The sequence below is a fragment of the Chiloscyllium plagiosum genome, unplaced genomic scaffold (genome assembly GCF_037043375.1).
Source record: "Chiloscyllium plagiosum isolate Xiang-an unplaced genomic scaffold, Cpla_swu_hap1 HiC_scaffold_19, whole genome shotgun sequence".
NCBI lineage: Eukaryota > Metazoa > Chordata > Chondrichthyes > Orectolobiformes > Hemiscylliidae > Chiloscyllium > Chiloscyllium plagiosum.
In genome coordinates, this window is record NW_028270157.1 from 41,055,576 (window position 1) to 41,068,343 (window position 12,768).

Sequence of the window (12,768 nt, forward strand, 5' to 3'; positions counted from 1 at the left end):
GGTCGACGGTGCCCTCCACCGCATCTCCTCCACTTCCCGCTCCTCCGCCCTTGAGCCCCGCCCCTCCAACCGCCACCAGGACAGAACCCCACTGGTCCTCACCTACCACCCCACCAATCTCCATGTACAGCGCATCATCCGCCGTCACTTCCGCCACCTCCAAACAGACCCCAGCACCAAGGATATATTTCCCTCCCCTCCCCTATCAGCTTTCCGTAGAGACCACTCCCTCCGCGACTCCCTTGTCAGATCCACACCCCCCACCGACCCAACCTCCACTCCCGGCACCTTCCCTTGCAACCGCAGGAGGTGCAACACTTGCGCCCACACCTCCCCCCTCACTTCTCTCCAAGGCCCCAAAGGAAACTTCCATATCCGCCACAAATTCACCTGCACCTCCACCCACATCATCTACTGCATCCGCTGCAGCCGGTGTGGCCTCCTCTATATTGGGGAGACAGGCCGCCTACTTGCGGAGCGATTCAGAGAGCACCTCTGGGCCACCCGGACGAACCAACCCAACCACCCTGTAGCACAGCATTTCAACTCCCCCTCCCACTCCACCGAGGATATGCAGGTCATTGGACTCATCCACCGCCAAACCACAACAACGCGACGGTCGGAGGAGGAGCGTCTTATCTTCCGACTGGGAACCCTCCAACCGCAGGGGATGAACTTGGACTTCACCAGTTTCTTCATCCCCCCTCCCCCTACCTTGTCTCAGCCGAATCCCTCCAGCCCGGCACCACCTTCCTGACCTGCAGTCTTCTTCTTGACCTCTCCGCCTCCATCCTACTCCGACCTATCACCCTCACCTTGACCTCTTTCCACCTATCACATTTCCAACGCCCCTCCTCCAAGTCCCTCCTCCCTACCTTTTATCTTTTCCTGCTGAACACTCTCTGCTCATTCCTGAAGAAGGGCCTGTGCCCGAAACGTCGAATCTCCTGTTCCCTGGATGCTGCCTGACCTGCTGTGCTGTTCCAGCAATAAAGTTTCAGCAGTGACTACACCCCCAAAATGTTGCAAACAACTATTGAGCACTTTTGGATATCCTGAGATCATTAAAGGAAAGATGTAAACATATGCCTTTATTCCCTCACAAACACTGGTGGAACTATAATGAAATAAGACCTATTGTCTTTGGAAAGAGGGAAAGAGAAAGCTTTTAAATATTAGGATGTATGGGTGCATCAATGTTACTTGCAGTTTATTTAATTCTTGTGCCAACAAGCAGGATGAATTCAAATGTTGACAATTTCCAGCTCTGTTTTAAAATTTAGATCCCCAGACTTAATACAAAACTATACCCCTGAAGAATTTGGAATTTCTCAAAAGGAGTGGTGATCAAAATTTCAAGCTCAGAGAGAATATATTATTATGGAGAATGGACAAGATGACAGGAGGACATGAGCAGGCTAGAAGAATGGGCAGACGCTGGCTAATAACCAAAATATAGATGTACATTGAAATAAAGATTGAATGTATATTCAAAATGGCTAAAAATTTCTCTACCAAATAATTTTAAAAAGCAGGGGAATTATGTAATCCTCAACTTGCAAATAAAAACCTAATTTGCCTTCTAAAAGGTTTAGTTACAAAGTTGACATAAGAAGACACGGAATCTGTGGTGTACAGGAATGAAAGCTGCAGGATCATTAAATTGGTAACCTAATTGTTTTAATGCTAGAGTCAGTAAATGGCAAAACAAAATTGAAATTTAAAAGTTGGATACTCAGTGGGTTAACAAGAAAAATTAGCTACAAACTCAATGGGTGCAGTAACATAAAACAGGCAAGGAATCTGCTACAATAGTTTATCCGGCCTACATTTATCTCTCACTCTACCATACATCACTGACTGAGGCACCTAGAGTTGAGTAATTAATGCTTTCTTGCCACATAATCCACAAAAACATGACCAAGTTCAAATGTGTAATTCTACATCCATCAGCTATTACATACATATCTAGGGGGAATGAGAGAAAATTTATAGTACCATAGCACAAAATATGTGGATAAATAATCCTAATCCTGGAATAAGGCTACTAATACAGCAGAGCAAACCACAAGTTGTTTATTATGTGCATTGCACACTCAAGTGTGCAGCATCAGAGTCTATCCCAGAAAGACTCACACTTGCAGTAAATGTAACAAAGAGGAAGCAATACACAGAAATCACTCCTAAAACAGGGATTTTTTTTTGTAAGCAAAATATTATTTGGGTGGTCATATAAATATTTTAAAAGTCATCCTTTTATATATAAATCCAGCATTTTTGACCATCTGCTTGCATATTTTATTGAGTACAATTTTGCATGACTTGGAGTACTGATTTATTTGTTACTGTTCATTTAGTAGTACATCACCGTGTAAAAGGGAAAAAAAAGGATAGACTAAAACCTTTAAAAATACTACTTTAAGGCAGAAGTAAGAGGAGAGATAACTAAACAGTTTTAATAAACATTGACTATATAAGTAAGATATGCCTCTTGGACCACTGATAATAGAAGCAAGACCGATTCCAGTGATTCAGATGTCCTGCATGCTTACCTCACTGTGTGCACATACGTTCATGAGCAAGTCGCTAACTGTTCCAACAGCTGTGTAAATAAAATGCTTTTCTACTTGCTTCTTCAGTTATTTGAGGCTTGCATGTGTATTTTTCTTTCACTTTTCTTAACAGTTTTGTTCAGCATGTGTACATTGAACTTCTAAATAGATCCAGATCAGAGAGAACTTGCATTTATTTAATCCCTCATGGACAAGACAAAAACCCAGTGCTATATAGCAGAAACAGAGAACGAGATAAAGGGGATGATGTCTAGCATAGGTCAGAAAGAAGTGACCAAAAACTTAGTTGAAAAAAAACATTGATTTTAGAAAGCTTTTAAAGTAGAGCTCGCAGCGGAGAGGTTCAGTGCAGAATTAAGAGATGGAACCTTGGGGTAGAATAAGTTGTACGACCACTGATAGAGAGATTAAAAGGCCAGATTCAGGGCTTTACACAATGCAGGAGAGAATAGGAGGGAGATAAGGAAAGTTCACCCAGGAAGAGATTCGAAGACCAAGCTACAGATTTAACATTTACTGTTTGGAAGACAAGCAGCCAAAGTGGGTCAGAGAGGATAGAGATGATTATAAATTGATCTCAATGTGGCTGAGTTAGAATTTGAGTTTTCAGGCTCAATGCCCTTTTTATGCTGAATGAGCTGATCTCAAGCAGTCAATGTGGAGCATTGCACTTGGCCTTCGTGTCCTTCAAGATTGTATGAACTGGAGGGGAAAAAGAACCTTACAAATGTTTTTAAATTCAAAGTGTTGAGTAAACAACATTTGGTGGTTGACTAAATAAAGCATACTATTTCCTTTAACTGTTATATGTAGACTATACAACAAATGGGAGTATCTGATTTATGCAAAGCTATCATAAAGTATTTATAAATTGAAGTTTTAAACAATTATTAACTCCTGTGGGAGAGATATTACTAGAAGTTCAGTCAAATGCAATATACAATGTTTTCATATCACATTCATTTGAACTTCAAAACTATTTATGGGAACAAAGGATTTGGAAGGCCATTTCACCCCTCAAGCCAGCTCTACCATTCAATCAGATCATGGCTGATCTTTCATCTCAACGTGATTTTCCTAGACCATCCCCACAGCTCTTGATGTTTTTATTATCTAGAAATTTATTGATTGCCTGACTTGAACACACACACACTACTAGTATTAGGTTTGCAGACTTTGTCTTTTTAAATTTAAATTATCCTTGAAATAGGACCTGTTACAGGTGGTAGATGAATTTGAATCTAAACAGAAAGCTTATTAGCTCATACAGGTGATTTGACTTAAACGCAATATAGCCAACAGCAATCTCAAGGGAATATTTAGGGTCACACTTTGCATAGAAGTGTAACAGTCAAGAAAATATTTTATACACTCCTGCTACCAATACAATTTTACAAATGGTAAATCATGGTTAACTTTCCAATTTTGTGCATTATTTGCATTTTGAAAACAAGTTTTAGTGACACTACAAAAAAATAAACACTCGGGAACCACCAACCAGAAACTATGAATTGAGCGTTCTATCCTTACATAGAGGACTAATGAGGCTAAAGTTATGATTTGGTCAACATAAAGTGCATACCCACAAGACTAACAAATGAAATAGCCTCACGAGTGTTATTGCTTCTATTTCGAATGACAGCAACCATCCAAGACCAACCCTCAGCAAATGCAATAAGAGTCAGCATTTACTGAAATATCAACTTCTCACTGTGAAAGCTGACAGGCAAGGAGCTGCACACAACACAAACCTAGATACTCTGAACTGCTCATAGATCTTGGCCTCGTTTCACAGCAAGATGATCCATACCATTATTTTAATTTGATGCAACCATTATAAGGAAAAGATAAGTCATAAAAATTATACCTTTTTAAAAAAAACTCTTCATACATTAAAAATGACATGCCAATTTCTTTAGACTTGCATAAAAAGAGTGTGCTTAGAAGTTAAGCAAAGGGTAGCAATGTAACCACAGACATCTCTTAAAATAAAATTCAAGTTAATGAAGAACATTTCAAAACAAATTAATATAACTTTTAGCCAGTTCTTCTTTAATATATCCAAAATGAAACATTGTTTCTTATTAAACTTCAACCTGAAATCAATATTTTCTCTAACTTTTCTACCCATGAACAGAATTAATACTGATGCATGTAACAAAATTAAGTTAGCATCTAGATATGTGGCACCAACATTGTTAAGAGCAAGATCTCAAAAGGCACTGTTTATATTGGTAATGGAAGAACATTCCTTGGAAATGTAAAAACCTTTGCATTCCTAGCCAGATCTCTGAATAATGGTGCAAAGATTATTGCGTGGCTATCAATTGGATATTTTATACTGTGCATATTTCCATACATTACTTATCCCCAGTTTACCTTTGTCTCCCACTTTCTCTTTCTTGTGACAGACAATTTATCTTAATGGTGATCTAATGTATTAATTCACAATTCATAATTTGTAAAGAAAACCCAAAATATCTTTGTATTTCAAATATTTGTAAAATGTTACCATAAGTATGAAAAATATACAGCTTCCAGGTCAGAGAGACGGATAATACTAGGCCATAAATTAACAGATTTACTGAATTCAATTTTAAGTTTCCCATGGTGGCATTTGCACTCGTGACCTCTAGGTTTCAAGTTCAGTACCACAGCCACTAGACTGAGGGGTATTTGTTAGCTTTTACATTGTATTTTAGTTACTCGACAGAAGAAAAATGGCTTAAGACCAGACAAGGATCTTTTGTCTCAGTTTGACAAGCTCAATACAGAAAGGAGGTGATTTGCCTTTTGAATTGATCAAAAATGTAAAAAAAGCAAATTTTATCTTTTCAGCTTATTGACTGTTCTTTTCTACTTACTACTGCTATGGAGACCAAGGAAAATGTCTAAATAATATCTTCACGTCAAACATATTAATGCAGACGTTAAGCGTCTGTAAATCTGGAGGCAGGTTAACTGCTGTGAACTGGAGAGTGAAGGTCTAAAAGATATATTTTCCCAGTATATTAAGGGAATTTTGAAAAAGGTAACTGCAATCTGTTCTGATAGAACACGATGGTTCTGTTGCCATGCATTCCCGTGTTATAAGAAAATCACGTTATAGCAGCACCATTTAAACCAGTGGGACTAGAATCATATTATAGCCAATACAGATAAGGAATGTTTGCATTCTACAAACAATGGTCTAAATTCTTTAATCACATTGTAGCCAATTTGCATTGAAAAAAAAACTTGTGTTGCAGCAGAACAAGCTTTACATTTGGAAACTATGGAAGAGAGAGTGTAGTAGTAAAATAAAAAATGGAATCCAGGGGAGGGAAAATGAAAGCTGAGGTAGATTGCAAAGTTGTAGTGACATTTATTCAACCCACGGATTTGCTTAGGTTTTTAAAATATTACTAATCATGAATTAATACACCAATTCACTATTAAGATGAATGGTCTCCCACAGTATACATAAAGGTAAACTGGAGAGAAGTAGTATTTGGAAATATGCAGAGTTTAAAATATCCGATTGATATCTACACAAGAGTCTTCGCACCATTATTCAGAGATCTAGCTCAGAATCCAAAGATTTTTAGAACTTTCCAAGAAATGCCCTTCCATTACTATTATGTTGAGTGCCTTCGAGATATTTCCTTTAATAATTCTATAAAACCAGCTGCAGTAGAAAGATGGGATCTTAATAATTTAATGTCTCTTTCAACTTAACTTTTGAGCTCCCTGCTTCCCATCCGAATATTCCATTTTCTGCATCTTTGCTCACATCCTCACCTTCCCAACCTTCCTGTTCACCACTCTTTCAAACTCTACATGCCAGGGGATGAAAAAGTAAGCAAACAAGTGACAGGGGCTGCAAACAGGGTGATGAAGGGCTTTTGCCCAAAATGTCGATTTTCCTTCTCCTCGGATACTGCCTAACCTGCTGTGCTTTTCCAGCACCACTCTAATCTAAAAATTAATGCAAAAAGGGTGGTCAGGGAGCAAGTGCCAGGCAGGCTGCAGGAAATTCATAGGATGACATTATTTCAGTCTCTTGGAACTGTCTCAAATAAATTTGAGATGTTAATTCCACTTGATTAATTGTAACTCTTGACCATTAATATCCTGTCACGGAAGAGTCGACCAGTTCATTGCAGATGACTAGAATAGGTCAGTAAACCTCAGATATACAATAAATTATGGATGGGTGTAATGTTTAAATCCATGACAACATATTACTGCATAGCCATCAGCTTTGAATAAACTCAGTCAATTAATTGTTTAAATTGATTTAAGTGATTGCACCAAAAGAACAGGAGAAATCAGACTTTTGAAATCATCGAAATAAATGCCATGCTTATCTGGTTTCGTTGACCTGCACTGAAAAGTACGTAATGTTCATGGGCAAGAAAACAATAACTTATGTAATTAAATTACTAGTGCTTTATTGGCCTTTTTGCCCCCATCCTGCAAAAAAAACTTCAAAAACATTCTATGATTTTATGCTGAGCAAGAGTTAAAAATGTTCTGCCTCCAAAGTATTTTCAGTTGAGCTACAAAGCTTAATGGGAGGCTCAGACTAGGATTTATTAATACTACATTGTTGTCCCTTTGTTTGGCAGCAGTAAAGTTAGTAGTGGTATCCAACTTTTAATTTTAGACTATCTAAGTCTCTTCTATACCCCTCACATGGCATTGTGCTACACGAATTTGGTGAACAGTCAGCTGTATTTTTCTACGTAGCAAATACTGCACCTCTTTCCTGTCAAGAAAGAAGATGGCAATGTCACATGTACTTTGGTTTGAGTTAAAGTAGGCCATCTTGCAAATCTCTTAATCAATTGCATTATTGTCAAACATTTCTCTACCCTAACCCTACAGTTATGCACAGTATAGTTCCCCACTGCTGCAACTATAACAAGAACATTAACTTTAAGAGTTGGAGAAATTTGCTCCAAGTAAGAATTTTGCATTAATTTTTAGAAAGAGTAAATAGCATTTTTACTTTCAAAACAAAAGCACAATTTAGAAGCAGCAACACAGACAAGATGTCCCTTTCCACAAAGGGCTTCAAAACAAAATTCACTAAATATATGACTGTGTAGACTGAGTACTAAAGTACATTGCACTCACCCCCTTGCTGGGTCCAACGTGATTGCCCTGGGTTGGTCGAGATCTTGCCAAAATAATACCTTCCGCAATGATCCATCTAAATTAGCAACTTCAATCCGATTAGTTTCGGAGTCTGTCCAATACAACTTTTTCCCCAGCCAATCACAAGCCAGACCATCCGGTGATACAAGTCCAGATATAACTACATTCTGGGAGTTCCCTGTCTGGTTTAGAAAAATCAGTTTGATTGCTTCTTCACTCACATCAGTCCAGTATACAAGATCATCTGCAAATATAAAATCCACCGCAGCTGCATCTTCTAAACCAGCAACAACAACTGTGGCATTAGTCTTGCCACCAGCAGCATCTACCAATCTCAAATCTCGTCGATTTGCAAACAACAGAAGTGGTGCACCTGTGTTCATAAAAGAAATAAAAGACATTGTCAGTTAAGCATTGCTAACACAAAAGAAAGCATGTGATTTGCAAAATAGCTGTAAAACAAAAGAAGTTACTTCAAAAAGCAAATGATTCATTTCATAATAAGACCATAAGACATAGGAGTGGAAGTAAGGCCATTCAGCCCATCGAGTCCACTCCGCCATTCAATCATGGCTGATGGGCGTTTCAACTCCACTTACCCACATTCTCCCCGTAGCCCTTAATTCCTTGTGACATCAAGAATTTATCAATCTCTGCCTTGAAGACATGAAGACACTAAATTCGTTAGCCCTCTGTGGCAATAAATTCCACAGGCCCACCACTCTCTGGCTGAAGAAATGTCTCCGCATTTCTGTTCTGAATTTACCCCCTCTAATTCTAAGGCTGTGCCCACGGGTCCTAGTCTCCCCGCCTAACGGAAACAATTTCTTAGCGTCCACCCTTTCCAAGCCATGTATTATCTTGTAAGTTTCTATTAGATCTCCCCTTAACCTTCTAAACTCCAATGAGTACAATCCCAGGATCCTCAGCCGTTCCTCATATGTTAGACCCACCATTCCAGGGATCATCCGTGTGAATCTCCGCTGGACACGCTCCAGTGCCAGTATGTCCTTCCTGAGGTGTGGGGACCAAAACTGGTCACCGTACTCCAAATGGGGCCTAACCAGAGCTTATAAAGTCTCAGTAGCACAACGGTGCTTTTATATTCCAACCCTCTTGAGATAAATGACAACATTGCATTTGCTTTCTTAATTATGGACTCAACCTGCATGTTTACCTTTAGAGAATCCTCGACTAGCACTCCCAGATCCCTCTGTACTTTGGCTTTATGAATTTTCTCACCGTTTATAAAATAGTCCATGCTTGTATCCTTTTTTCCAAAGTGCAAGACCTCGTGTTTGCTCACATTGAATTCCATCAGCCATTTCCTGGACCACTCTCCCAAACTGTCTAGATCCTTCTGCAGCCTCCCCACTTCCTCAGTACTATCTGCCGGTCCACCGAACTTCGTATCATTGGCAAACTTCACTAAAATGCCCCAGTCCCTTCATCCAGATCATGAATATATAACGTGAACAGCTGCAGCCCCAACACTGAACCCTGTGGGACACCGCTTGTCACCGGCTGCCATTCTGAAAAAGAACCTTTCATACCAACTCTCTGCTTTCTGTCAGACAGCCAATCCTCAATCCATACCAGTAGCTCACCTCGAACACCATGGGCCCTCACCTTACTCAGTAGCCTCCCGTGTGGCACCTTATCAAAGGCCTTTTAGAAGTCTAGATAGACCACATCCACTGGGTTTCCCTGGTCTAACCTACTTGTCACCTCTTCAAAGAATTCTAACAGGTTTGTCAGGCATGACCTCCCCTTAATAAATCCATGTTGACTTGTTCTAATCCGACCCTGCACTTCCAAGAATTTAGAAACCTCATCCTTAATGATGGATTCTAGAATCACACACATCCTATAGTAAAGATAAAGTTAGCACTTAACATTTTTTTCTGCAATCTTCTTTTTAAACTGCAAATTATGTCTTACAAAATTGTTAAACTGTCAAAATGAATCCAGTGATTGGATGAGCACTGATGCTACTGCACAAATGCAAACTGGAAATTCTTGCTAAAAATAAAACACTAGTCAGAGATTTTCCAAACTTTCTCAGTATATTTGTACAGGTAGCAGTTTGAAAAATTGACTTTTATGGTTCTAAACATGATATTCCAAAATGCTAGAAAATATCTGAATACAAAGGATGGATTTGATTGAAATAACAGAATGAAAATACATCAGTTCCAGTTAATTAACCTAAATAGCGCTTCAGACTTTACATTCCCTGCCCCACTGCACCACAACCTTAATTAATTGAGTTGAATTGGAACAGTCCTGTTATTTTCAATGTTTCAGTACTGCAGGAAATCTTGAATTGTTATCAAAAAGCACCAAGTGAAATTAATTTTAACACAAAGTTGATTACAATGCATATAAAAATGTATATGGTATCAATGGTGACCAAAATGCCTTCCTTGGAAAGTTTTATGAATGCATAATTTCTAACCAAACTATTTCGCTTGAAGACAATAGCTGTCAGCAAGCAACAAAGCATGATATAAATGCAGTAACTGGTATAATTTTTTTTAATCATTATTGAAAATAAAATTTCAGACTTAATATATTCCAAGGCAGCAAACATTGCATTTCAGTGCAACATTACAGGATTATGGTTACAAAATACAAAATTACAATTCAAGAATGAGTGAATACTTAAGATTACTGTCTTACTCTAGATAAACAGAATTATAAAACATCATGGACACCTGGTGAGAGTATTCAATTAGAAAAATTGCTGCAATGTAACCACAGACTGCCCAATATCTTTACTGTGACGTACTCAACTCAAACTAAATTACTTTAACAGTGATTTTAATGGAAATAAGCTATCAAAGATGTGGTACCTTTCAAACTGCCACCCCAGAATGGTTGCAAGCAATACAATAGGCAATAAAATCAGTGCTTCACCAGATTCCCCATTACATTTAAATAAAAGGAACTGCACAATTAGAAAAATAACTCCGTTTTTATACAAGTAACACCAAAACAAAAACATGGTGTCAATTTTAAGGTCAGGTGATTCAATGCATTAACAACTTACACATAAAACAAATTGTATGGATAAAGATGAGGGGAATTTTACCCATTAACCATTTGGGTTGTAAACATGTTATTATTCATATGTCTGCAGTTAAAATCAGGCACACAAACTTGTACACTGTTTCATATTCAGCTCTTAGCAATTTCTCCTATGATTTCATGTACTGCAGTGAATTTGTTTTGAAGTTTATACAAAATATTTCATACAACTTCAGATGCTGGAAATTCAGAACCAAAAACAGAAAGGTCTGAAGAAGAACTGATTTCTCTCCACAGCTGCTGCCAGATTGGTTGAGATTTTCCACCAATTTCTGTTTTTGTTCATGACAAAATATTTAAAGCCTCATTTATTTAATGTTGGTAAGATTTGTGTTAAAAATACCTTTTTCTAAAAATAGTGAAAGTTCTTTCATCACCCAAGAAGATTAATTCCATTAATCTAATTGCAAATTTACTCATACCCACCTGCCAGGAATCCTCATAGTTGTAATGTTGAATGTGAACATATGAAATTTGGAATTGTAAAATTAATAAAGAAATATGTAGTAACCAGATACAAGGCTGCTCGAATTACACACTGAAGTATTTGTCATCCCCTGAAAGATACCGTTTCTGTCTTTATCGACAGAGACTTAAATCATGTACGTTTTACAGGACTACCTGTTGCATTTGTCTGGAACTGACATATGCTCGTTAGCACTTCAACGAACACAGAGCTGTAAAAAAAACTATTACTTACTAAAACAATTAAATTTGAAATTTGACTGTGGCCCTGGACAGAGGTCGGAAATGTATTTTTTATTTTAAGAAAACTCGTTTCCCTGACCAACTAAATTAAAAATTAGAAATAAAATCGAGTGCGTTAAAGATTTCTCAAAAAAAGTTGTAAAACTAAGTCATATTTCCAGCAACTTGTGTGCCCTGCGGATATTCGTTTATTTGCCCTTACAAGCAGTCTCTTCCTAAATAAACTAAACTACTTCCATAAATGAATTAACATCGCGAGTGGGAAGATCAGCTCGGTCCGTTTGTTCTGAAACACTTCGATCGGCCTTCAGTGCTTCATAAATAACCAAAATATGGTAAGCAGATGCATAAAGCGTTGCAGAAAAAGTTCCAGCAGATCCGTTCCTCCCCTTTCAGCACCCCGCGCTGTTTGGCCAAGCATTTCGCCCGCACAAAGTGGTAGCACTCCTGAGTGTGTGTGAAAGAGAGAGAGAAATCGCGGCTTTCATTGCACCTCACCGCCGACTCTCTCTCTCTCTCTCACACACACACACACACACACGTACAGAAAGATTCCAGCAGCTAAAAACATGGAACGACATTGGAGTTTACAAATGAACAATTTGCCTTCCAACATAAATGGTAAATGCGGGGTAAAGAAAGCCCTTTTCCCTTCTCTCTCTCCCCCTCTCTCTGAGGAAACCTACACACCCCCCACCACCCCGGCCAGCCCCCTCGAGGGGCCCCTCACAGTAACATGCAAGACCATTCTCACTCAGACTCTGGAAAATAACCGAGGGGGGGCAACCAATCTTTTAACTTTTACTCACCCCTTATCAAAGAGCAAACGCTGCACAACAGCAAATTCCTCAGCGCGGTACCCATTTTCCCCCTTCTAGGCAATCCAAGAGAGCTCAACGTGGCGCCACATTGAAACGCATAGTTACGATTCCAGTGAGTTCAAGCAGCGCTACAAAGTATCTGGCTCGCCAGCCATGGTTCCGTGACCGCGCTCCTCTCTATCTCCGCTCACCGTCTGCGCAAGCACACGCCTTCTCTCCCTCCGCCACTAACACCCTCCCTCTTTTTTGCCCTTTTTCTCTCCCGGCGTACTATTTTCTTTATGGCAAGCTCGCTCGGATACAAAGCCTTTCAGTTCATTGTTCCTCCCCATTCGCCCCCTCCTGGGGACGTCAAAAGATTCCCCCCCCCCCGCCTCTCATGCATCTTCTCAACTGGGGTTTGGAGCTCTCCTTCCCGGGGATTTCTTTTGCAG

At 39.1% G+C, this 12,768-nt stretch overlaps 1 protein-coding gene across 1 annotated transcript in view; it reads right to left on the bottom strand.

Annotated features, from left to right (window-relative positions):
• Positions 1-12,506, bottom strand: part of lrp6 (low density lipoprotein receptor-related protein 6) — a 188,196-nt gene extending 175,690 nt beyond the window's left edge. Inside the window, exons 1-2 of the mRNA XM_043709456.2 lie at positions 12,323-12,506; positions 7,695-8,088 (exon numbers count right to left, since the gene is read on the bottom strand). Coding sequence (XP_043565391.1) covers positions 7,695-8,088; positions 12,323-12,377 — 449 coding nt within the window. The 5' untranslated portion in view covers positions 12,378-12,506. The remainder of the gene's footprint in view (positions 1-7,694; positions 8,089-12,322) is intronic.
• Between the last annotated feature and the right edge of the window lie 262 nt (positions 12,507-12,768).